At 46.6% G+C, this 26,167-nt stretch overlaps 1 protein-coding gene across 1 annotated transcript in view; it reads left to right on the top strand.

The window, feature by feature from the left end:
- LOC141172735 (nicotinamide N-methyltransferase-like) overlaps positions 1–24,932 on the top strand; it is a 39,554-nt gene extending 14,622 nt beyond the window's left edge. Inside the window, exons 2-3 of the mRNA XM_073657206.1 lie at positions 22,766–22,973; positions 23,717–24,932. Coding sequence (XP_073513307.1) covers positions 22,766–22,973; positions 23,717–24,140 — 632 coding nt within the window. The 3' untranslated portion in view covers positions 24,141–24,932. The remainder of the gene's footprint in view (positions 1–22,765; positions 22,974–23,716) is intronic.
- The last annotated feature ends 1,235 nt before the right edge of the window (positions 24,933–26,167 follow it).

Consider the following 26,167-nt stretch of genomic DNA (forward strand, 5'->3'; position numbering starts at 1 on the left):
GGAAGCTCAGTGTGCTACAATGCGGCCTAGCCGGCCGGGCCAACCACCATCTGCCATATCTTGTGCCTCCGCGGCCTCTTCATCCTCTGTGACTGGGGGGACAGCAGTCACACCTGTTTTGGGGCGCAGACCTGCCACCTCTTTACCCGCAACAGCCAGCGTGATTGGCAGGTCATCATTTTCTTTGGAGGTGGTAACACCAGCTGGTGTTGAGCGCTGTCCGACATCGATAGCACCACCTTTGGATCAAGGCAACCTAACATGTCCGCCTGCATCTTCCTCACAGACCGGCAGTTTGCTGGGGACACCCTTATCAACCCCGTCTAAGCACAATAGCCAGCCCTCGGTCCCTCAGATGTGGACAAGTAAAAGACCATTTCCTCCTAGCCATGAGAAAGCTAAGAGGTTGAATTTCACCATCTGCAAGCTCTTGGCTACAGAAATGCTGCCTTTCCGCCTGGTGGATACAGAGGATTTTCGAGACCTTATGTCCGTCGCAGTGCCCCAGTACCAGATGCCCAGTCGGCACTACTTCTCAAAGAAAGGTGTGCCTGCGCTCCACCAGCATGTCGCACACAACATCACCGCTTCTTTGAGAAACTCTGTGTGTGACAGGGTGCATTTCACCACAGACACTTGGATGAGTAGGCATGGACAGGGGCGTTACATGTCGCTGACTGGGCACTGGGTAACTATGGTGACAGCAGGACAAGGGGCTGCTGTCCAAGTCTTGCCGTCCCCACGAGTTGTGCGTCAATCCTCTTTATGTCAAAGTTCCTCCACTGCTTCTGCCTCCTCAACCTCCTCTCGGTCTTCCACCTGCACCCAAAGCCTGTCTGGTCATGCCACAAGCTTTCTAACTGCGCAGAAGGGATCCTGCACACCTCCTTACTATGCTGGCAGTAGGGCTCAATGTCATCAGGCGGTTTTTACATTGAAATGTCTGGGAAATGTGAGTCACACAGCTGAGGAGTTGTGGTCAGCTCTGGAGAACCAATTTCATGAATGGTTGTCTCCACTGGACCTGAAACCAGGGAAGGCCGTGTGCGACAATGCTGCACACCTGGGTGCGGCCCTTCGCCGGGGCAATGTCACACACGTGCCTTGTATGGCTCACGTGTTGAACCTGGTTGTCCAGCAATTTTTAGCCCACTATCCCAGACTAGATGGCCTTCTGCAGAGGGCACGGTCGCTGTGTGCTCAATTCCGCCGTTCGCATCCCGCACCTCAGCGACTTACATCTCTACAGAAGTCGTTGGGCCTGCCACTTCACCGGCTAAAATGCGATGTGCCTACCCGGTGGAATTCAACTCTGCACATGTTGCAGCGACTGTGGCAGCACCGACAAGCCCTGGTGCAATACGTTCTGACGTATAGCCTGGGCCAACGAGATTCAGAGGTGGGGCAAATCACGCTGGAGGAGTGGTCTCAGATCAGGGACCTATGCACCCTTCTGCACAGTTTTGAAATGGCGACGAAGATGTTTAGTGCTGACGATGCCATTATCAGCATGACTATTCCGGTGATTTACATGCTGGAGCACATGTTAAACAGAATTCGGAGTCAGGTGGTGGCACAAGAGGAGGTGGAGGAAGTAGAGGAGGAGGAGTTGTATGCGGAAGGGCTAACATCTGCAAGGTCCAGACGGTCGGCAGCACCAAGGCGGCAGGCATGTGAGGGTGGGGGAGATGGTTTTACCAGGGCGCATGGTAGCAGCCAAACTAGTGAGGAAGGTGCAGGAGCCCAGGAAGAAGTGGAGGACGAACTGATGGAAGACTCATCAGATGAGGGAGACCTTGATCACATTTCTGTTGTGCGAGGTTGGGGGGAGAGGACAGAGGAAGGAAGCATGATTGTTACCTCGCCACCAACACAACAGGGACTTGGTGCTCCTGGATGCGCAACACACATGAGTGCCTTCTTGCTGCACTACCTGCAACATGACCCTCGAATTGGGAGAATTAGAAATAATCCTGACTACTGGGTTGCCACACTGTTAGATCCCCGGTACAAAAGTAAATTTGCAGAAATTATTCCTGCCATAGAAAGGGATGCACGCATGCAGGAGTATCAGCAGAGACTGTTGCAGAATCTTACATGTGCTTTTCCACAAAATACCAGTGGTGCACGTAGTGAATCTCACAGTTCCAACTTGCCAACCGTGGGACCGTCAAGTGTTCAGCACTCAAACCGTAACAGAACCACAGTATCTGCTGGTAACATCAATTTTGCGGAATCATTTCACCACTTTTTTAGCCCATCCTTTGCAAGGCCACAGGAGACAAGAAGTCTGACACATAGTCAACGCCTAGAGTATCTCCAAGTAAACATTGAAGCCACGACTGTGTCACTGGACCCTTGCTCTTTTTGGGCTTCCAATCTGGATAAATGGCCGGAGCTAGCCACTTACGCCTTGGAGATCTTGTCATGCCCCGCAGCCAGCGTTCTGTCTGAACGTGTGTTCAGCGCTGCTGGTGGTGTGCTGACAGATAAGCGCACGCGGCTCTCCACTGATAATGTAGACAGACTCACGTTCATAAAGATGAACAAATCATGGATCCGAAACGACTTTTCTACCCCTGTGTCATCCTTGGGAGAGTAAAATCTTGATGATTGTTTAAAATCACCCTACCAACCGTTTTAAGCTTTCAAATTACTAATCATGTTTATCTGTATCTTGACTGGAAAATAATTTGGGCTTTGTAGCAGTGTGCAGCACTGATCCTATTAGGCCATCTATAATAAGCTCCACCAGATTTAAAATTAAAAATAATTTTTAGCTGCATCTAGCCCGGAAAATAATTTTGGGGCTCCGAGATGCGCAAGACACATAAGTGCCTTCTTGCTGCACTACCTGCAGCATGACCCTCATATTGTCAGAATTCGAAGTAATCATGACTACTGGGTTGCCACACTCTTAGATCCCCCAAACTTTTCGATTAACCTTTTCATTTTAATAAAGACCAAAAAAATGGTCATTTTTGAAATTATAAGCATTAGCAGGTTGTTAGAAACTGAAATCAAACAGTTTTCAACTCAAAACTTTATTCTAGGTGATGTTACATTTTCACATAGGACCCCTTGTTCGAAAGGAGCTTCTGAACTCTCTCATCCATTGAATTTGTCAGGTTTTGGATGGTTTCTGCTTCAATTGTTTTGCATGAGGACAGAATACCCTCCCAGAGCTGTTGCTTAGATGTGAACTGCCTCCCGCCATCATAGACACTCCTTTTAATGATGCTCCAAAGGTTCTGAATGGGGTAGAGGTCAGGGGAGCATGGGGGTCACACCATAAGTTTGTCCCCTTTTATGCCCATATCAGCCAGAGATGCAGATGTTTTATGTGCAGCATGAGATGGTGCATTATCATGCAGAAAAATGATCTTGCTGTGAAATACACGGTTCTTCTTCTTGAACCATGGCAGGAAGTGCTGTTTGAGAAAATCCACATACATTATGGAGTTCATCTTTAGCGCCTTCAGGGATCCTAAAGGGGCCGACAATCTCTCTCCCCATGATTCCAGCCCAAAACATTACTCCACCTCCTCCTTGTTGGCGCTGTAGCCGTGTTTGCGTGGGGTGTCCATCAACCAGCCATCCTCCACTCCATCCATCTGGACCATCGAGCGCTGCACGGCACTCATCCGTGAACAAAACAGTTTTGAAATCAGTCTTCATGTAATGTTTGGCCCACTGGAGCCGTTTCTGCTTGTGTGAAGTGGATAGAGGAGGTCGACAGGATGGCGTATGCACAGCTGCAAACCTCTGAAGGACCCTGCATCTTGTTGTTCGGGGGACGTTGGAGGCACAAGCAGCTTCAAAAACTTGTCTGCTGCTATGACAAGGCTTTTTTGCCGCTGCTCTTTCAACCTGACATAATTGCCTGTAGGAAAGAGTCCTCAATTTGCCCTTATCAGCACGCACACGTGTGTACTGTGAATCAGCTACATACTTCTTGATTGCCAAGACACTTCATCCTGATCATCGCACAATGTTGATTGTAGTCATGCCTTGACCTAAACACTCCACAATTTGTTGCTTCTCAGCAGCCGACACATCCTTTTTCTTTCCCATTTTGGCAGAAAATGTAGGCTGCTGAATAATGTGAGAGAGCCTTCTTAAGTAGTCTTGCCTTTCATTGGACACACCTGACAAACTAATTAGCACTGGTGTCTGCAATTGCTTACAGTGATATAAAGAGCCCTGACACACATCACCATCAATGAGTTTAACTGACAAACAAACAAATTCTTCCCTTATCACTCCTAAACACTTTTTGCATAATAATTTGGAACACAGTGTACATGTGCTTTTCCACAAAACACCAGTGGTTCACGTAGTGAATCTTACAGTTCTAACTTGCCAACCGTGGTCTGTATGGAGTTGTTCAATAAAGGGCCCAAAATTAAGATAACATAGATGGGAGAGGTCTCTATGAATAGGAATTCCTAAGTATTTGATACCCTGTGAGGGCCAGGCAAAGGGAAAGTTGGACTGGATGGAATCCTATATGGATTTGGGGAGGGAGACATCGAGGGCCTCAGACTTCGCTGCATTGATTTTAAAATTTGACCATGTAACAAAGTGATCTATTTCAGCCATAACAGCATGGATGGATATATGTGATTGAGTGATATATACTAGGACATCATCAGCAAATAGAGAGCACTTGTACTCGGTGCCTCCCACCTCAATCCACCTAATATTGGGGTTATGGCGAATTGATGAGAGCAGGTGCTCCGTCACTAGGATGTATAAGAGAGGGGACAGAGAACATCCCTGCCTTGTCCCACTGGTGATTGTGAAAGGTGATGAAAATGTTCTGACGCGCCCCCTGGGCCTTGGGACACCCGGAGCCGGACCCTTTTTGGTGGATGCTGGTGGTTGTAGTCTCCGTGGCGGCAACCCGGTCCCGTGGCTCAGGGCGGTCAAACCAGTGGCGGAACTATTTATGTGGTTTTGATGTTTAAATGTCCGACTACGCCAAACGTGGATTGCGGTCAGAGTGAACCGCCGCTCCAGGGCAGACCGCTGAGACTGGTGTTGTGGGTGCAGCAGAGCGTAGCATAACTCCCCACGGGAGGAGTATAGCCTCAGGGCAGTGTATGCGGAGGATGGGGGTGATGGTGCAGGGCAGCAGCAGTAATGACACGGAGTCAGTGATGCAGTCCAGGGCCTTTACTCACAGTTCTTATTATCCAGACCACGTCTGCAGGTAACGGCTGCCCACGTCGTACTGTGCTCACCAGGTGAGGGGCTCAGACAACTCCCAGATAACTTTGGAGCGCTTCACAGGACCCCCTTTGTGTGTCCTTTGTCTGGCCTTTCTTACCAACCCTTCTGTCCGGCTGCCTCGGACCTCCTCTTGGTAAACTTGGCGCCAGTTTCCCTGACCCTATGTGGTGCCTTCCTAGCGGGTGTAGCGAGGGGCTGCGCCACATAAAATGTCACAGCCTCCTGTTTCTAGCTGAGGGTCGTTTCCTGCCTCCACTAGTTTCGGGGACCGGTCTCCCCCTTTGGCCTGACCCCTCCACGCAGGTGGATTCTGGCGTGCGGTGGCGACTCGCCCGTCCGCACCCCTGAGATCCCTTCTTTCCTCGTTCCTGGAGCCTTCTCCGTTCCTCTTCCTTCCTTCTCCCTCTTCCAGGCCTGGGCCTCTGTTACTAGGCCCGCCTCCGGAGCAGAGCTCATGCAGAGCCCCTGCTCCCTGCCACTTCTGCTCAGACTTCTCTGCACTGAACTAAGATGGTGCCCACCTTTTATACTCCCTTCTCAATGCACCCAGGAACTGCTTCCTCCCTGCTCCTGCACTACAGGGTTCCCCTTCCTCAGTGTTCCCTCCCCCCACTCCAGCCAGGGACAGGGACTGTCGTGCCCATCTCAGGGGCATATTGGTCGCCCTGCCCCACGGCAATGTGGTGTAATGCATGCAGGTGTCGGGTCCTGATCCACACTACATCCTTACCTGAGAGTGAGATATCACACCTCTGGGTGAGGTGCAATACCTCTGTAGCAACCGAGCCCTCAGGGTGCTACAGTTCCATTTATCTTCAGCCTAGGTGACGTATTGCGATACAGGGCCGTGATTTTGGCAATAAAAGGGTCCCCTCGACCCCTACCCCAAGCTTTTTAAGAGAATCATATATGGCGTGCCAGGAGACTCTATGGAATGCTTTCTCAGCATCCAACGAGAGTATCTAATTACAAATTTTTAACTGCATCTAGCCCAGGAAATACTTTGTGCCTAGTAGCAGGGTCTGCTAGTCAGCGGATTATCCCGGCTGTTAAGCAAGCTACACCACCTGTAGTTTGGACACTTCATTTTTTCAAAGGAAATGCTTCGGGACCACGGGATACTCAGTGAAGAGCATCAGGAGGCACCCCAAGGCATAGGGGCTGGGACTGGCAGTAGGATGCCTTGCGGTGGACAGCCGAGCTCAATCCTTATAAAAGCTTTTTAACTGCAGCAGCTTTAGTGGACGCTACTGGAGCTGGAATTACGCGGCTGCTGGCATGAGACTTGCCCTCCAATAGATCCTTGTAAATGGATTTAAAGTGTATTCATTCAAATTAGAGAGACAATTTAAATTAAAAAGCTTAGAGCTGCCTCCACCACAGGGGGGCTCGCTCGACCCACCAGCGGACAGGCACCAGTATTGGGAGAGGGGGGCTGGCCATCAGGGTTCACCGCGGCTCTGGCACAAACCCGGCGACACGGAGGTGGCACGGGCAGGAGCGGACTGGCCGTGTCGGCTTCTCACTTTTTGGATTTTAGAAGGGCATGACATGCCTATATCTGTGTCTCCCCCTCATTTTACTCCTCCACCTCTTTTATTTTCGCATGACTATATGTACTTGTCACTTTTCCATGTGTTAGTTATGTCTTCTGAGCAGTTTGTCAGCTTTTGGACACCTTTGAAGGTGTTTTCTATGTGTTTCTATGTGTTTTTGTTTGCCTGCCATTGGTTTTAACGGCGTTTGAAGGTGTTCGACGAACAGTTCGACGAACAGTTCGGCGAACACACGGGTGTTCGACGAACCGAACCGAACTCGAACACTACGGGGGTGGCTCAACACTATTGGAGGGGTGCAGATACTCGGGGCTAACCACCGCTTCGACGTACACTATGCCATTTTTACTGGATGAAGTGGGCGAAGTATCAGGTACAGGGTGTAGGAAAGTCTCTCTCAATTTGTTATCAGGTAGCACCCCGAAGTATTCAGGAGACAACTGGAGGTCCTCCGCCTGGTTGGAGGGGTGCAGAGACTTGGGAGTAACCACCACTTCGACGTACACTTTGCCAAGCTTACTGGATGAAGTGGGCGAAGAGCCAGGTACAGGGTGTAGGAAAGTCTCTCTCCATTTGTTATCAGGTAGCACCCCGAAGTATTCAGGAGACAACTGGAGGTCCTCCGCCTGGTTGGAGGGGTGGAGAGACTTGTAGGTAGCCACCGGCTTGATGGACATAATGCCGGATTTATTAGAGATGGAGGGTCCTAGCTTTGGGACCATCTTCAGTCTGGTTTCTGAGATGACACGTGTGCGAGGCGGGTTGGTACCTGAAGCCAGATCATTGTTTCAATCGTCGAGACTGTGTGGGGACATTTCCTCCGCTTCTCTTCCTTCGGAGACTTCAGCGCACAGCGAGTCAGCGACTAGCAGATCTGGTGAAGAAGAAGAGGAAACTGCTGACTGTCCTGAAGATATGGGGACTGGACACCCCTTGTAGCACAGGAAACACCATGCAGGATCTCCTGACCAGAGTGGGCACTAGATCTCTTGGCTCTGGACGACCTGTGGGTAAACCAGTCAGCACCTGGAATGTGAACCTCTTCATGTGTAGTGCTCCAATCTGGAGCTTAATTTGTACAGACATATTTTGACTGTTTATGAGTAGGGCTCGTCCTTCCGCTGACAATGCCCAAACCAGCTTCTGGAGTTTTCGGACAGGAATCAAACACTGACTCTTCAAGGCTTTAAGCCCGAAATTTCCGGTTAATCCAAGGCCTTCACTTGCCACAAAGACAGTCATGGTCATCTGTGGAGAGGAAACACTAATGCCAAGGGCAGCCTCTCCTACAGGCCTAATGTCTTGGGATACTCCAACCTTCACTGGACAAAGACCATCAGGGGGTCCCAAACAACTGCACCGGGACCGCAATCCGAATTTGTGACTGAGTTCATGCCTCTGCTTTGTCTGATGGACATAGTCATCCTTCATGGATTCAGTGTGGATAGCTGCCTCTACAGGCTGGGGAACAGGAGGTCTTTGGGAGGACAGAACCTGGCATGATGGTTTACCTCTACGCCTTGCACGTCTGGACTTCCTCTTGAGGTTGTGAAGAGAAATATTCTGTGGAGCAAAGTCATCCTGTGTGGATTCTGTGTGGGCAGCAGTCTCTTCAGCCTGGAGAACTGGTAGGCTTCCTACACACATTACCCATTGGGGCTGCTCCGGAATATTGGGAAGGGAAGCTTTAGCAGAGGCTTCAGGATTAGGGTTATTGAAGACCATTAGAAAGGCTACCAGGAAGGCCTGCAGGTCAGAGACGATAGGACCCCATGCTTCCCATAGGGGGGTGATCCATTTCATGGCATCACCCGCTAGGTAGGACATCATAAATGCTACTTTAACCCGATCAGTAGGAAAATAGTAAGCATAGAATTTGAAATGCAGCATGCATTGCTTCACAAACACACAGTTTCTTTTTGGATCCCCATAATACCGTGGCGGATCCGCAGGAACGAGTGCTGATAGCTCCATTTGGGCCGGTGCGTAAATCGCCTGTACCTCAGCTTGCGAAAAAAAATTTTTTCTTAGTGCACGTATTCGCTAGACAAGGTTTTCAAATGTCTGCGAGAGCGAAGGTCCGTGGGGCTCAACGGGAACCATGGCCTGAGCAAACTGTTACGCACACGCCCGGACTAACTGGCATGAGCATGATTAGTGATCCCACTGGACCATGAACCGAGGAGTGCCTGGAGGGGTGTAACTAAGTATCAACCCGGTCCGACCAAAGTCGCGCGGTGGCTCAACCGACTCCGTGAACCAGGGAGGAACCGAGCAGAGGGATCAGGTGCTACTCCAGGTCAGACCCCGGACACGGCTGTTGATCCACACCGGGGAATGCAGGAAGATGCAGGTTAGGCTAGCATACAGACAGGTGGGTATTGGCAGGCACGGCTGGTATGCAGACAGGTGGGTACTGGTAAGCACGGCTGGTATGCAGACAGGTGGGTACTGGCAAGCACGGCTGGTATTCAGACAGGTGGGTACTGGCAAGCACGGCTGGTATGCAGACAGGTGAGTACTGGCAAGCACAGCTGGAGTGCAGACAGGGGGGTACTGGCAGGCACGGCTGCATGCAGGCATGAGGATACTAGCTGGTTGGAGCGCAGGCTGGATAGGGACCAGTACTTACTGGGATACAGGAACAGAGCCGCAGATGCGGTAGACCAGCAGAGCAGAGTGAAACCGCTAGTGCGGTGAGCAAGCAGGGCAGAGCGAAACCGCAGGTGCGGTGAGCAAGAGGAGCAGAGCGAAACCGCTGGTGCGGTGAGCAAGCAGGGCAGAGCAAAACCGCATGTGCTGTGAGCAAGCAGGGCATAGTGAAACCGCAGCTGCGGTGAGCAAGAAAAGCAGAGCAAAACCGCAGGTGCGGTGAGCAAGCAGAGCAGAGCGAAACCGCAGGAGCGGTGGACAGGCTGGGCAGAGTGGAAAGTGCAGGCAGAGGGGACAGGGCTCTGTTCACATGGAACAGACTGGAAAATACAGGAAGATGGTTAGAACACAGGAGGTAGAATCATAGAATCATAGAATCATAGAATGGTAGAGTTGGAAGGGACCTCCTGGGTCATCTGGTCCAACCCCCTGCTCAAAGCAGGATTCACTAGATCATCTCAGACAGATGTCTGTCCAGCCTCTGTTTGAAGACGTCCATTGAAGGGGAACTCACCACCTCTCGTGGCAGCCTGTTCCACTCATTAATCACTCTAACTGTCAAAAAGTTTTTTCTAATATCTAATCTGTGTCTCCTCCCATTTAGTTTCATCCCATTGCTTCTAGTCTTTCCTTGTGCAAATGAGAATAAAGATGATCCTTCTACAATGTGACAGCCCTTGACATATTTGTAGACAGCTATTAAGTCTCCTCTCAGTCTTCTTTTTTGCAAGCTAAACATTCCCAAATCCTGCAACCGTTCCTCATAGGACATGGTTTGCAGACCAGTCACCATTCTGGTCGCTCTTCTCTGAACTTGCTCCAGTTTGTCTATGTCTTTTTTAAAATGTGGTGCCCAAAACTGTACACAGTATTCCAGATGAGGTCTGACCAAAGAGGAGTAAAGACCGATAATGACTTCACGTGATCTAGACTGTATGCTTCTGTTAATACATCCCAGAATTGTTTTTGCCTTTTTTGATGCTGCATCACACTGTTGACTCATGTTCAGTCTATGATCTATTAGTATACCTAAGTCTTTTTCACATGTACTGTTGCTTAGCTCTATTCCTCCCATTCTGTATATGCTTTTTTCATTTTTATTGCCCAGATGTAGTACTTTGCATTTTTCCCTGTTAAAAACCATTCTGTTGGTTGCTGCCCATTGCTCCAGTTTATTTAGGTCTTTTTGAATCCTCTCTCTCTCTTCTCTAGTATTAGCTATCCCTCTTAGCTTTGTATCATCAGGTAGACACAAAGGAAGGGAAAAGAGACAAGCAGAACCAGATACACACAAGGTACTTGCAATGAAGTAGCGAGTGGACACCAAACTCACAAACAGAAGTACAGAGACAACAAGTTGGAGTTAGGCGCAGGTTCAGACACTGCAGGAAAAGGGAAGGTATGGACATAGAGACCAACAGGTAACAGGCTAGGAGACAGTTCAGACAGGAACTGACACTGGAACGAGATACAGGAACGAGCCTGGGTACTGAGCCCCCAGGAAGGCGGAAACAGACTAGAAGTCACAGATACAGGTTACAGGCCTGGGTATGCAACCCCCAGTTAGGAAGAAACAGACAAGATGCAGAACAAGACCTGGCAACTCAGAAGCAAGGAGCACACTGATAGAAGTGTTGCTCAGGCACCTCCTACAGGGTGGAGGGGGCTTAAGTATCCAGTGACTCACAGCAATAGGGTGGGGATGCATTAGAAGTGCACATACTGCAGGTATAAGAATCAGGAAGTCATCGGGCCGCCACCCTAAGCAATCAGAAAAGAGACAAGCACACAGCATGTACTGGAGAAAACATGCAACCTGGACTGATAGGTAAGATTGCGGTCTTACATGGTGGAAGGTGGTAAGCCATGCAAGCACGCCGCCAGGGATGTTACATATTCCAATCCGCAGAGGTGTCACCCCAATCGCACTTGCTTCCTCACAGCTCCCAAGTCTACAGCTGCCCGTCTGAGTATGAAGTAACACAGATGGTTGAGTCTGCAGAGCTGTTTACTCATACTATAGCCTGGGAATCAGAGGTTTGCTCCAGAGCTTCTGTGAATCCAGATGAGGAAATGATCTGCACTGATGCCCAGAATGTTTATGAGTCGGATCCAGGCCCAGATGAAGAAGGTTCTGAGCATAATGTAGACCCTCGTTCCAAAACTGTAACTCCTGTTGGTGGAGACAATGAGGAAGATGATGATGAGACTCAGGTACCTGATTGGAGCGACAACTTGACTTTTCGGTCAGGGCAGGAAGACGTTGGCTCTGAGGATGACGGGTATGAGAACACACAGGGTGATGATGACGAGGTTGGAGATCCCACTTACTGTCAACCCACAGTCAGCCAGTCGATGAGGTCAGCAGAGGAGGTGGAGGAGGATGCTATTGATGACGAGGTTAGGTTGCGCCTTCCTGGACAGAGACGGAGTACTGGAAGCACGTCAACAACTGCATCCTCAACCACAACTCTGCCTCTGACCACAAGTCGTGGTGGCTCTTCACGTCGCATGGGCTCTAAGCCTTGCATAACCTGGGCATTTTTTGAGATCAATAAGGATGGCCCAGCTAATGTTATCTGTAACATTTGTCACCAAAAGCTAAGTAGATGCCAAAAAATCCATAGTTTGAGTACTTCATGCATGAACCGTCACATGGATATGAAGCATAAGTTGCAGTGGGAAGCTCACTGTGCTACAATGCGGCCTAGCGGGCCGGGCCAACCACCGTCTGCCCCATCTTGTGCAACCGCAGCCTCTTCATCCTCTTTGACTGGGGGGACAGCAGTCACACATGTTTTTGGACACAGACCTGCCACATCTTTACCTGCAACAGCCTGTGTGATTGGCAGGTCATCAGTTCATTTGGAAGTGGAAACACCAGCTGGTGTTGAGCACTCTCTGATATCGAGAGCACCACCTTTCGATCAAGGCAACCTATCATGTCCGCCTGCATCTTCCTCACAGACCAGCAGTTTGCCGGGTACACCCTACTTAACCCCGTCTAAGCACAACAGCCAGCCCTCAGTCACTCAGATGAGGACAAGTTAAAGACCATTTCATCTACTTCTCAAAGAAAGGTGTGCCTGCGCTACACCAGCATGTCGCACACAACATCACCGCTTCTTTGAGAAACTCTGTATGTGACAGGGTGCATTTCACCACAGACACTTGGACCAGTAGGCATGGACAGGGGCGTTACATGTCGCTGACTGGGCACTGAGTAACTATGGTGACAGCAGGTCAAGGGGCTGCTGTCCAAGTCTTGCTGTCCCCACGAGTTGTGTGTCAATCCTTTTTATCTCAAAGTTCCTCCACTGCTTCTGCCTCCTCAACCTCCTCTCGGTCCTCCACCTGCAACCAAAGCCTGTCTGGTCATGCCACAAGCTTTCAAACTGCGCAGAAGGGATCCTGCACACCTCCTTACTATGTTGGCAGCAGGGCTCAAGGCATCAGTGTTTACTTTGAAATGTCTGGGAAATGTGAGTCACCCAGCTGAGGAGTTGTGGTCAGCTCTGGAGACTGAGTTTCATGAATGGTTGTCTCCACTGGACCTGCAGTCAGAGAAGGCCATGTGCGACAATGCTGCAAACCTGGGTGCGGCCCTTCGCCGGGGCAATGTCACACACATGCCTTGTATGGCTCACGTGTTGAACCTGGCTGTCCAGCAAATTTTAGCCCACTATCCCGGACTTGATGGCCTTCTGCAGAGGGCACGGTCGTGGTGTGCTCACTTCCGCCGTTCGCATCCTGCATCTCAACGACTTACATCTCAACAGGAGTCGTTGGGCTTGCCAGTTCACTGGCTAAAATGCGATGTGCCGACACGGTGGAATTCAACTCAGCACATGTTGCAGCAACTGTGGCAGCACCGACGAGCCTTGGTGCTATACGTTCTGAAGTATAGCCTGGGCCAACGAGATCCAGAGGTGGGGAAAATCATGCTGCAGGAGTTGTCTCAGATCAGGGACCTATGCACCCTTCTGCACAGTTTTGAAATGGCGATGAAGATGTTTTGTGCTGACGATGCCATTATCAGCATGACTATTCCGGTGATTTACATGCTGGAGCACACGTTAAAGAGAATTCAGAGTCAGGTGGTGGGACAAGAGGAGGGGAGGAAGTAGAGGAGGAGCCATATGCAGAAGGGATAACATCTCCAAGGTCCAGACGGTCGGCAGCACCAAGGCGGCAGGCATGGGAGGGTGGGGGAGAGGGATTAACGAGGGCGCATGGTAGCAGCCAAACTGTTGAGGAAAGTTCAGTAGCCGAGGAAGAAGTGGAGGACGAACTGGCGATGGGCATGGAAGACTCATCAGATAAGGGAGACCTTGATCACATTTCTGTTGGGGGGAGAGGGCAGAAGAAGGAAGCATGATTCTTACCTCGCCACTAACACAACAAGGACTTAGTCCTCCTTGATGCGCAAGACACATGAGTGCCTTCTTTCTGCACTACCTGCGACATGACCCTCGGATTGTCAGAATTCAAAGTAATCCCGACTACTGGGTTGCCATACTCTTAGATCCCCGGTACAAAAGTAAATTTGCCAAAATAATTCCTGCCATAGAAAGGGATTCACGCATGCAGTAGTATCAGCAGAGGCTGTTACAGAATCTTACATGAGCTTTTCCACAAAACACCAGTGGTGCATGTAGTGAATCTCCCAGTTCTAACTTGCCAACCTTGGGACTGTCGAGTCTTCATCACTCAAACCATAATAGTAACACCGTACCTGCTGGTAACAGCAATTTTGTGGAATTGTTTCACCAATTTTTTAGACCATCCTTTGCAAGGCCACAAGAGACAAGAAGTCTGACACATAGTCATAGCCTAGAGAGGATGGTACAGGAGTATCTCCAAGTGAACATCAAAGCCATGACTGTGTCACTGGACCCTTGCTCATTTTGGGCTTCCAATCTGGAAAAATGGCCTGAGCTCACTACTCACGCCTTGGAGTTCTTGCCGTACCCAGCAGCCAGCGTTCTCTCTGAACGTGTGTTCAGCGCTGCTGGTGGTGTGCTGACAGATAAGCGCACGCGGCTGTCCACTGACAATGTAGACAGACTCACGTCCATAAAGATGAACAAATCATGGATCCGCAAGGACTTTCCTACCCCTGTGTCATCCTGGGGAGACTAAAAGCTTGAGGATTTGGGAAAATCACCTCACCAACCATTTTAAGCAACTCTGGGGCAATTGATGCCACTTAAGTGGTGTCTGTGCCACAATTTTTGGAAAAAATGGCGACTCTTTTTGGAGTCCCCTTGCTGTGTTTTACGTGACATTGGCATCATAAATTCCAGGTGGGTCGGGTCGCTCCCCCCCCTTTTAACCGTAAGAAACTACATACATACACTATGGCTTGGGGTAACACAGATGGTTGAGTCTGAAGAGCTGTTTACTCATACTATAGCCTGGGAATCAGAGGTCTGCTCCAAAGCTTCAGTATCTGCTAGTCAGCGTAGTAGCCCAGCTGTGAAGCAAGCTACACCGCCTGTGTATCTAATAATTTTTTACTGCATCTAACGCAGCCAATAATTTTGGGCTAGTAGCAGTGTCTCGTAGTCAGCGGAGTAGCCCATCTGAAGGAAGCTAAACTGCCTTTGCATCTAATAACAATTTTTAACTGCATCTAGCCCAGGTAATACTTTGGGCCTAGTAGCTGTGTCTGCTAGTCAGCGGAGTAGCCCAGTGGTTTTACAAGCTACACCACCTATAGATCTAATTACAATTAACAATTTTTAACTGCATCTAGCCAGGCAATACTTTGGGCCTAGTAGCTGTGTCTGCTAGTCAGCGGAGTAGCCCAGCTGTTAAGCAAGCTACACCACCTGTAGTTTGGACACCTAATTTTTTCAAAGGAAACGCTTCGGGCCCCCGTGTCACTTAGTCATGAGCATCAGGGAGGTGCCCCAAGGCAAAGAGGCTGAGACTGGCGGTAGCACGCCTTGCGGAGGACCGCCAAGCTCGAGCCTTATAAAAGCTTTTTAACTGCAACAGCTTTAGTGGACGCTACTGGAGCTGGCACCAGACTTGCCCTCCAACAGATCCTTGTCAATAGATTTAAAATGTGCTCATTCAAATTACAGAGCCAGCGGACAGGTATCAGTATTGGGAGAGGGGGTTGACCATCAGGGAACACCGCGGCTCTGGCACAAACCCGGCGATACGGAGGTTACATGGGCAGGAACGGCCTGGCCGTGTCGGCTTTGCACTCCAGCGTAGTCCGTCAGCCCACTCGCGCCCATAACCTCAAAGGGATGCCCAAGTGGCTTTTCTTCCCAGCGCTGTTCCCCGCCCAGCAGGAATGTGGGGGAGCTCACGTCGGCCTTCCACCTTAGTCCCTTACCTCCCTCATCCTCTTTCTTTCTTTCATTCTCCATCTAACCCCTTGGCTCTGTGGTGTCCGCTCTCCCTCCAGCTCTCTCCTTCTCACAGGTAGACTACCGCATGTATTCACACTGTGGCGAATCTTTTGGGCCCAGGCATAAGAAGTTGTCGAGGTAATGGATAATATGTGCCCCCTTAGAAACATCCATGATGACCAATTCTAGGAAGCAACTAAATGCTTCAAATAGTGAGCAGGATATGGAGCACCCCATGGGCAAACAGCGATCTATATAGTATGCTCCTTCCCAGAAGCAGCCCAATAGGTGGACACTATTCGGAGGCACAGGTAGTAAGCAACCGAAACACCCCCTCAATGTCTGTTTTGGCCATTACGGTGACCCTTCCCAACTTCTTGATCCGCCTGATTGCCTTGTTAAAGGATGTACAGTATATACTACTGTACTTGGTTCCGTGTCGATGTTGTCGTTTACTGACCTGCCCTTTGGGTATGACAAATGTTGGATTAGTCCTAATGTATTGGGTTCCGTTTTTGGCACAACTCCCAATGGGGATACCACTACGTCTTGTAAGGAAATTGTTCTGAATGGAATCTCCATTCTACCTAAATATATTTATTTTTTAAATTTTCTTGTCACGACGTCTGGGTGTTGGTAGGCTGATTTTAGATTTTTACTCTAGCCTTTCTTGATTTTAGAAGGGCATGACATGCAAATATATCTGTGTCTCCTCCTCCTTTTACTCCTCCACCTCTTTTCTTATCGCATGACTATATGTACTTGTCACTTTTCCATGTGTTAGTTGTGTCTTCTGAGCAGTATGTCAGCTTTTGGACACCTTTTGGATACCTTTTGAAGGTGTTTTCTATGTGTTTTCTATGTGTTTCTATGTGTTTTTGTTTGCCTGCCATTGGTTTTAACGATGTTCGACGGTGTTCGACAAACAGTTCCACGAACAGTTTGGCGAACATACTGGTGTTCGACGAACCGAACCGAGCCCGAACACTACGGGGGTGGCTCAACACTATTGTTGACACGAGTTCGCTGTTAAACTAGTTTTCAGAAAATACTGCCATTTCTGACCTCCATTTAAAATTTGTTTCAGTGTGCCAGTGAAGCAATTGCAAAAAGAACTTCGGCACTCCATACATGAAAATATAAGAAATATTGTATCTAGACTAATGTCACTTTGAAAAATGAAGGTTTTTTGCGCATAATTTGGCCAATTTACGTGTGCCCATCAACCACGACAAGGTCACCTTCGTATGATGGGAAACTACGCTACGCTACCACTGGATATGCCACTCTTGGGCTGTAAGCCTGTATGGACAATATGTCTTTGCTTGGGCTTTTAACCTACAATGTATGGGCTGGTAGAGCTAGTTAAAACCACCTGTGACTGAATGGGAGGGACACATGGTCAGAAAAAAGGCTGTCAAACTTCTAATAGTGTGAACACGTGCCTGCTGCAATGCTCCAGGAGCGGGATCCCAAAAATGATTAATAGAAAAAAGAGAGGGGTCGCTCACTGGTCTATTCGGGTGCTCTGAAGAAAAGAGTAATCTCAATTGCAAAAAGAAAAGTTTTAACTAGCTCTACCAGCCCATACATTGTAGGTTAAAAGCCCAAGCAAAGACATATTGTCCATACAGGCTTACAGCCCAAGAGTGGCATATCCAGTGGTAGCGTAGTGTAGTTTCCCATCATACGAAGGTGACCTTGTCGTGGTTGATGGGCACACATAAATTGGCCAAATTATGCGCAAAAAAACCTTCATTTTTCAAAGTGACCTTAGTCTAGATACAATATTTCTTATATTTTCATGTATGGAGTGCCGAAGGTCTTTTTGCAATTGAGCAAAGACATATTGTCCATACAGGCTTACAGCCCAAGAGTGGCATATCCAGTGGTAGCGTAGCGTAGTTTCCCATCATACGAAGGTGACCTTGTCGTGGTTGATGGGCACACATAAATTGGCCAAATTATGCGCAAAAAACCTTCATTTTTCAAAGTGACATTAGTCTAGATACAATATTTCTTATATTTTCATGTATGGAGTGCCGAAGTTCTTTTTGCAATTGAGATTACTCTTTTCTTCAGAGCACCCGAATAGACCAGTGAGCGACCCCTCTCTTTTTTCTATTAATCATTTTTGGGATCCCGCTCCTGGAGCATTGCAGCAGGTACGTGTTCACACTATTAGAAGTTTGACAGCCTTTTTTCTGACCATGTGTCCCTCCCATTCAGTCACAGGTGGTTTTAACTAGCTCTACCAGCCCATACATTGTAGGTTAAAAGCCCAAGCAAAGACATATTGTCCATACAGGCTTACAGCCCAAGAGTGGCATATCCAGTGGTAGCGTAGCGTAGTTTCCCATCATACGAAGGTGACCTTGTCATGGTTGATGGGCACACATAAATTGGCCAAATTATGCACAAAAAAACTTCATTTTTCAAAGTGACATTAGTCTAGATACAATATTTCTTATATTTTCATGTATGGAGTGCCGAAGTTCTTTTTGCAATTGAGATTACTCTTTTCTTCAGAGCACCCGAATAGACCAGTGAGCGACCCCTCTCTTTTTTCCAGTGAAGCAATTGACACCACTTTGCTGTTAAAAATAGTTACCTACAGGCCAGGTATTTAAAACTGTGTTTACTCCGTCACACGGATCACATATTCGCTTTCAGAATATACTGACATTTCTGACATTCATTAAAAATTTGTTTCAGTGTGTCAGTGAAGCAATTGACACCAGTTTGCTGTTCAAAAAAGTTACCTACAGGCCAGGTATTTAAAACTATGATTTGTCCGTCACACGGATCACAGATAAGTTTGCTCCAAATTCAGTCATTTGTAGTGAGCGTGGAAGATATGGTCCTCCATTTAAAATGGGCAAGGCACGTGGCAAAGGGACGGGGAACTAGACGTGATGGTGTTGGTACATGCAGAGGCCGAGGCCATGGGCAAGCTGAAATCGTGCCACAGCAAACACCCACATCTTCTCGCTCGACCTTCCTGTCCCAATTCCTAGGGTACCGCAGAACAACACTATTGAACACAGAGCAGTGTGAAAAGGTTATTGGTTGGATAGCAGATAATGCTTCCAGTCACTTAGCCACAACCACCACCTTGTCTTCCACACAGTGAAGTATCAGTAGCTTTGAGTCTGGCCCGCATATTCCTCACCCTGAACCTCCTTGCTCCCACCATGCCGAGTGCCCGAAGACAACTGATCCCACACTTGGACACTCCAAAGAGCTGCTCACTTTTCTATTTATAGATTCGGGCCTCTCGCCCGGTCGACTTGAAGCGGGGCAAGAGGAGATTGCATGTAGCAATGCCCAAATATTTGAGCAGCCACGGTCACACAAAGGCGATGGTGGGAAAGTGTTACAAGATGGGGACAATGATGAGACACAATTGCCAGAAAGTCAAGAGGAGGACCAGAGTGCGGAAGTGGAAGATGGGGAGGTGGATGATATAGTAACTGACCCAACCTGGCAGTAGGACATGCAGAGCGAGGACAGCAGTACACAGGGGGAGGGAGGCAGAGCACCTCAACAGGGAGGAGGAAGCAGTGTGGTATCCACAGAAAGAAGGCAGGCAACCGTTCCCAGTAACACCAACACGAAGGAAGTTGCCAGTACAACTGTTAGGTCTTCCCGAGTATGTTTTTTATTTTAAAGATTCTGCCGATAACTCCAAAAAGACCATTTGCACCACTTGCCAGGCCAGCATCATCAGGGGTGGCAAAACGACCAGCCTGACCACCACCAACATGATCAGGCACGTAGCAGCAAAGCACCCGAGTTTGTGTGCCGAACCCCAGGGTCCAGGAACAGTGTCTGCGAATGGCACCATTGCTTCTTCCGCTGTCCATGGTGCATGCAAAGATGCCTCCTGCCCTGCACCTGTCATTGCACACTCTCAGGTAGCAGCATCAGGAAGCAGGTCCACGTTCTTGTATCATGTATCTTGTGTATTCAAGCTGGATACAAGCAACGAACTGGCTTTCTATGCCTTGGAGGTCCTGGCCTGCCCTGCCACAAGCATTTTATCAGAGCAGGTTTTTAGTGCCGCTGGTGGAATTATAACTGATAAGCGCATTGGCCTGTCAACTGAGAATGCTGACAGGCTGACTCTTATAAAAATGAACAAGGGCTAGATTGGGACAGACTTCTCAACACCACCGAATCATAGCAGCATAATATAAACTCAAATCCAGTGTCTGCTTTTGGGAGGTGTATTCCCATGCACCTTTTCATACCCACACATAGGTATACGCTTCCTGATTTGGGCTATTTGCTCTTGTCCTCCTCCTTCTCCTTCTCCTCATCCTCCACCACCATATCACCAGGGTAACCATGGTCCGCGATGCAACATCCACATAATTTTTTTAAAGGGTGTTTATGATGCCCGTAAAAAATTTTTTATACAGTATGTTCATGTATACCCCCCAGGGGTAAATGTTTGTCAGCCCATACAATTAGTGCATGGGCATTACAAGTATAGGAGACCTGCACCTTTCTAATGGGAACATTTTTTTATGAGGCCCTCCTCCACCTTTCTTCCAAGGGGCATTGGAGTGCCTCCCAATTTTTGGCAGCCCTTGCATTCACTGCATAGGCCAACACTATGAGAGACCCACATCCTAATAATGGGAACATTTTTTTTCAGGAGGCCCTCCTCTACGTCTCTTCCAAGGGGCATTGGAGTAGGTCCAAATTTTTGGTAGCCCATGCATTCACTGCATAGGCCAACACTATGGAAGACCCACTTCCTAATAATGGGAAAATTGTTTTCAGGAGGCCCTCTGACCTCCACGTCTCTTTCAAGGGGCATTGGAGTGCCTCCCAATTTTTGAAACCCTTTTTAGCAACCCTTGAATTCACTGCATAGGCAAACACAATGGGAAACCCACTTCCTAATATTGGGAACATTGTTTTCAGGAGGCCCTCTGACCTCCACGTTTCTTCCAAGGGGCATTGCAGTGCCTCCAAATTTTTGGCAACCCTTGAATTCACTGCATAGACCAAAAATATGGGAGTCCCACTTCCTAATAATGGGAACATTGTTTTCAAGAGGCTCTCTGACCTCCAAGTCTCTTTTAAGGGTCATTGGAGTGCCTCTCAATTTTTGGAAACTCTTGCATTCACTGCATAGGCAAACACAATGGGAAACCCACTTCATAATAATGGGAACATTGTTTTCAGGAGGCCCTCTGACCTCTACATCTCTTCAAAGGGGCATTGGAGTGCCTCCAAATTTTTGGCAACCCTTGCATTCACTGCATAGACCAAAAATATGGGAGTCTCACTTCCTAATAATGGGAACATTGTTTTCAGGAGGCTCTCTGACCTCCACGTCTCTTTCAAGGGTCATTGGAGTGCTTCCCAATTTTTGGAAACCCTTGTATTCACTGCATAGGCAAACACAATGGGAAACCCACTTCCTAATAATACGAACATGGTTTTCATGAGGCCCTCCTCTAAGTCTCTTCAAAGGGGTATTTGGGTGCATCCAAATTTTCAAAGGGTTATTGGGGTGCATCCAAATTTTGGGCAGCCCTGCCACTCACTGCATATGCAATAACAGTATAGGAGACCCACTCTTTAGTAATGGAAACAACAAAGCATAGCCACCTAATGGCTCTCTAAGAATAGTGAGGGCCAACTTCTGGCCTTTTAAGAATAGTAAAGGCCGCCTCATGGCCCTATAAAAATAGGTTTTGTGACTTTCAGAGTCCCTCCTTCATAAATGAAACAGGATGTGTCTGATCATGTTTCACACACCACATGGCCAGATAAGGTTGTAAAATGTTAAAATGACAGAGTGAATGCATTTGTCACAGTTGAAATCAGTGCAAAAGTGCAAAAATGCATCAAAAACGCTACTTGTGAACTTAGCCCAAGGTGTGGTGGAGTTTTTTTCATTTTGGTTATTTATTTTGCATTATATACGAGTCATTACCCTGGAAAGGATGTCCTTTAACATATTTCTCAGGAAATTCCATTTAGGTTTCGTTTTTGCATGTTTTATTGTAAATCCATAAAAGTGGCGTAATACCTCTAACACCATTGTTGACAGCAGTGACCTGGGAGTCAGAAATGCTTCCATGGGTCTTCCTCATGCTGTTCCCATGTCATTTTAGCACTGTTCCCATTGACTTGGGCAATTTTTAGGCCCTCTGCACATCGCCGAGGGGAGCCGCCTGAAAAATGCTTGAGTTTCCCATAGACTTACAGTACCTCTTGAGGTTCATCAAGAGAATGCCAAGAGTGTGCAAAGCAGTCATCAAAGCAAAAGTTGGCAACTTTGAAGAACCTAGAATATAAGACATATTTTCAGTTGTTTCACACTTTTTTGTTAAGTATATAATTCCACATGTGTTAATTCATAGTTTTGATGCCTTCAGTGTGAATGTACAATTTTCATAATCATGAAAATGCAGAAAAATCTTTAAATGAGAAGGTGTTTCCAAACTTTTGGTCTGTACTGTACATTGGGCTCGTTGCTTTGGTTGAACACCCGAGTATTACAATGTGCTTGACCCGAGCAACGAGTACCCGAGCATTTTAGTGATCGCCCATGAATAGTGACCATGTATCCCATCCCTGTGTGGGCACCAATATACCAGTACACATTTTTTTTTATTTTTACATGTTATAGCTCTAACATGATTTATTTGTTGACGTGGCCATATGGGATCGCATATGTAGGCCAGACCCCAAGATCTTGCAAAATACATATCACAGATCATCGACTGATCATTGGAATATTTGAAGAGAAAAATTTAAAAAAAAAGCCCTTTTGCTTAAGTTACAAGAAAGATGAATATATATCTTTATTTTTGGATATTTGATAAAAGAAAAAAACACTGTGATACCACCTATATTTGCTTGATTGTGACTTTTTTTACCTGCATATATTCATGTTGTTTCAGTATTCGGTATTTTTTTTTTCTCCAGGTCATATTAAAGGAGACATCTTGATTGACCTCAGTATTGGTTCCTTGCTTCATCATTTGTTTGCAGCCTGTGAGTTTTTCAAGCATGTCATCGTGCTGAAGGCCAATGAGAGATGCATCTTGGAGCTGAAGAGATGGGTGGACGAACGTACAGGAGCATTTAGTTGGAGCCATGTTGCAAAACTTCATGGTGATATTGGAGACAGCAGGTATTTTTTCAAAACATTGTAAGAATCCCATAGTTGTTGTTTCTACAGAACCAAAATATGTCTGCAGTCTTAGTATAATATCGTGTATCGTATGTCTATCTTATGTTACAATGATAGTCTATTGACAATTAAATTTTGAACTTCGGTAGAAAAGTCTTCATTTGTCCACTCAGACCAAACTTCTCAGTCTTCGTAGCTGTATAATAATAATGGAAGGGCACAATAAGGCAAACATTTGGGTCAGAGGTATAAATTTGGATTATCTGAACCACAGCTCTGATGAATTTGTGCACCATATTTAACAGTTTGGTCATTTAATGGGAAATTCGCTTCATTGTCCAAAGTGCAAAAAAAGAGTAGACCAATATATAAATTTTTTGCAGTGGCCCGCTGTACAGGAGAACACTAATTGTTGCACTTTCCTATTTAGAAACAAAAGTTTTCCCAACCTATAATACTTTAATAGGCAACAATATGACAATATTTTTCTCTCAACTAGATGAATAGGGAAGTGCGGCTATCTTTACTTTACTTCATGGGAAAGAAACATGTAACTCCAAACACAGTGGAAAAATTACATTAGCTTATAAACTTAAAACTTAGTTCATCAGTCTTGGTTGAATTCAATTGTTTCCCCCAATATTATAAGCCGATGATCCAACTCTAACCACTGTGCTCTAATGCCGTCCTACTCAATGTTGACTGTGGGACAATCACTTTAATCACTTTCCCATTTCTTTCAGTGATCTGTTACAGGATAAAGAAGGAAAAGTGCGATCAGCCCTTCAACATGTTTTGAAATTTGACCTCGAGAAAGAAAATATGTTGGATCCAATTGAACTCCCTCTTGCAGATTGTATCATCTGTGCTTGGCTCCTAGATTATATCTGCAAAGATCAAGATGATTTCATGAGAAACCTCAGGAAGTTTTCAAAGTTGCTGAAACCTGAAGGACACATTATAATAATTGGGTGTTTAGGTGTAACATATTACACAATCGGGAAAGACAAGTTCCATGCTTTTAATTATAATGAGGAAATTGCTAGGAACGCTCTAGTTGGAGAAGGTTTTATCATTGACCGCTGTGAAATTAAACAGAGAACGGCTGTGAGTGACCTTACTGACTATAAAGAGGTCTTATTCATTGCAGCTCACAAACAGAAGTAGCTCTGAGATGACACAATAGTAGTGTCCTCCTCATCAAATGTTATAGGTCAAGCTAAATCCTATTAATATCCTTGAAGAAAATCTATCACCAGGTCAAAAGTGACCAGATTTTGCATTTATTTTATTCCCACTGTTCTCCGTCCGTAGCATGGTGATTATGATCTTTTAAAATCCACCATACGATTCCAGATATATAGAACTTTTTATTCAATGGTAATTTTTATGCTCCATTAAGGGGTTTCGCTCACAGGTTCCTCTGGGGTTGTGTCTTAAGGTTGCTGAACAATATTAACCAGTATGCACCGCGCCTTTGTTAAAGTCCAGAAAATTTAGTCCTAAATATTAGTGCCCAAATCTATGGAACCTAGTGACAGATTAAAAACCAAATTACATGTTCAGAGGAACAGTGGGAATAAAATAAGACCATAGATAGGTCCTCGTTAATTATTGTCTAGTGCAGGAAACAAGTGTATAAAAATATATTTCCTCTGGCTTTATTACGGTTTTGTGCACTATGAATTAGAGGGAGAATAAACTTTTTTGGTGAATAAAACTGATGATGATCCATTCACACTTGTATCTTCCATTCAGGCGTTGGATGTTTAGTATTATAGGTGCAAACATTAAAGTCATTGTAAGCCGACAAATGTCCTATATATCATTTTGTGTCCTTTATTACAACAGAATTTTTCATAGTTACTTGCTCTTAAGTTTTACAAAAATTGATTTAGGAGCAATGATTGTATTGAATTTAATGTACCACATATTAAATACAAGCAGTAACCAAAATCAGATCAGTTCAAATGGATATTTGACAGATATCTACTTTCAAATGCTGCCAATCAACTGTAAGAGATGGTGAAAACTGGTGATCTTTTTTAAACCACTTTAAGTAAATCTAAAAAAAAGTTAAACTGTATAGCTACAATATTAACCTGTTACACACCTGTCCCACGTCTGGGCTCTGCTCCCTTCACCCCGCTCCTCTAAACTCTCTTCTGCTACACGTTGGGTTTTGCTAGTGACCTGGCGTGCTTCAATGTGATCATCGACCTAAGCCTATAAAAAGCCCACCAAGACACACACCTGTGTCTTGTTATTAAGACTCTTAATCTCCTGCGTGCCTCCACTGCCTGCTCCTCCGATGCCCATGGCTCATGTGCCCACCCAGACCTCTAGTTTTGACGTTCTACCTCACCAAGTAAGCCTAACATAACCATTGGTAACAACGTGCACATATACGGTAACTGTGGCCATATATGCATGGCTTAACCTTTGAAATGAGCGAACGCATTGAGCCTATGGTCTGGCTTTAAAAACCTAGGGTTGGCTTTAGAAGCTGCTTTAATCCATATCTTCCACATATACAACATGATAGTGTGATACTTCAGAGACATCAACATGGTAAGCTTTCACATAGTAATACTCGAACAGCGGATCGCTGCAAAAATAGGAGTGGAAAAATTCAGGATTTTACATAGTGACAATATCTGTGCACAATAACATCTTCCATAGAATAGGTGCAGAATAATACAAGGAAAACAACCATGCCTGGAGGAATGAACATGTGCAAAAGAAGGAACTATTGGATAAGACCTACCTAGTGTAATAAGTAAACTTGTTCCTATGTATCCAAACACACTGGTATAGTTATTGATAACAAGGGTGGATCACAAAATACAGCTATGTGCAAATGGCACTGGTGGTAACTGACTATTGGTAGAGGTGCGATGTGTTTCTCCTGTCACAGATGATGAGTGCTGGAATTAGTCCAATCTTTATTGGTAGTGAATCCAGACAGGGCTGATATAATGGAATAAGATCCTCCGAGTAGCTAATCTCTCACCAGGACAATGTTACAAAGTTACATGTAAACTGAGGGTATATATAGATAAATATACTATAGTGTACAAATGTATATACCCATGCAAAAATATCTAGATCGAAGTACCAACTAATATATCTCACACATAGAAAGTCATATAGTGAAAGCATGAATATGCAGTAATATAAAGCTCACCCACCAA

This window comes from Phyllobates terribilis, unplaced genomic scaffold (assembly GCF_046119375.1).
Source record: "Phyllobates terribilis strain yellow unplaced genomic scaffold, ASM4611937v1 Scaffold_12__6_contigs__length_324123572, whole genome shotgun sequence".
Classification (NCBI taxonomy): Eukaryota; Metazoa; Chordata; class Amphibia; order Anura; family Dendrobatidae; genus Phyllobates; species Phyllobates terribilis.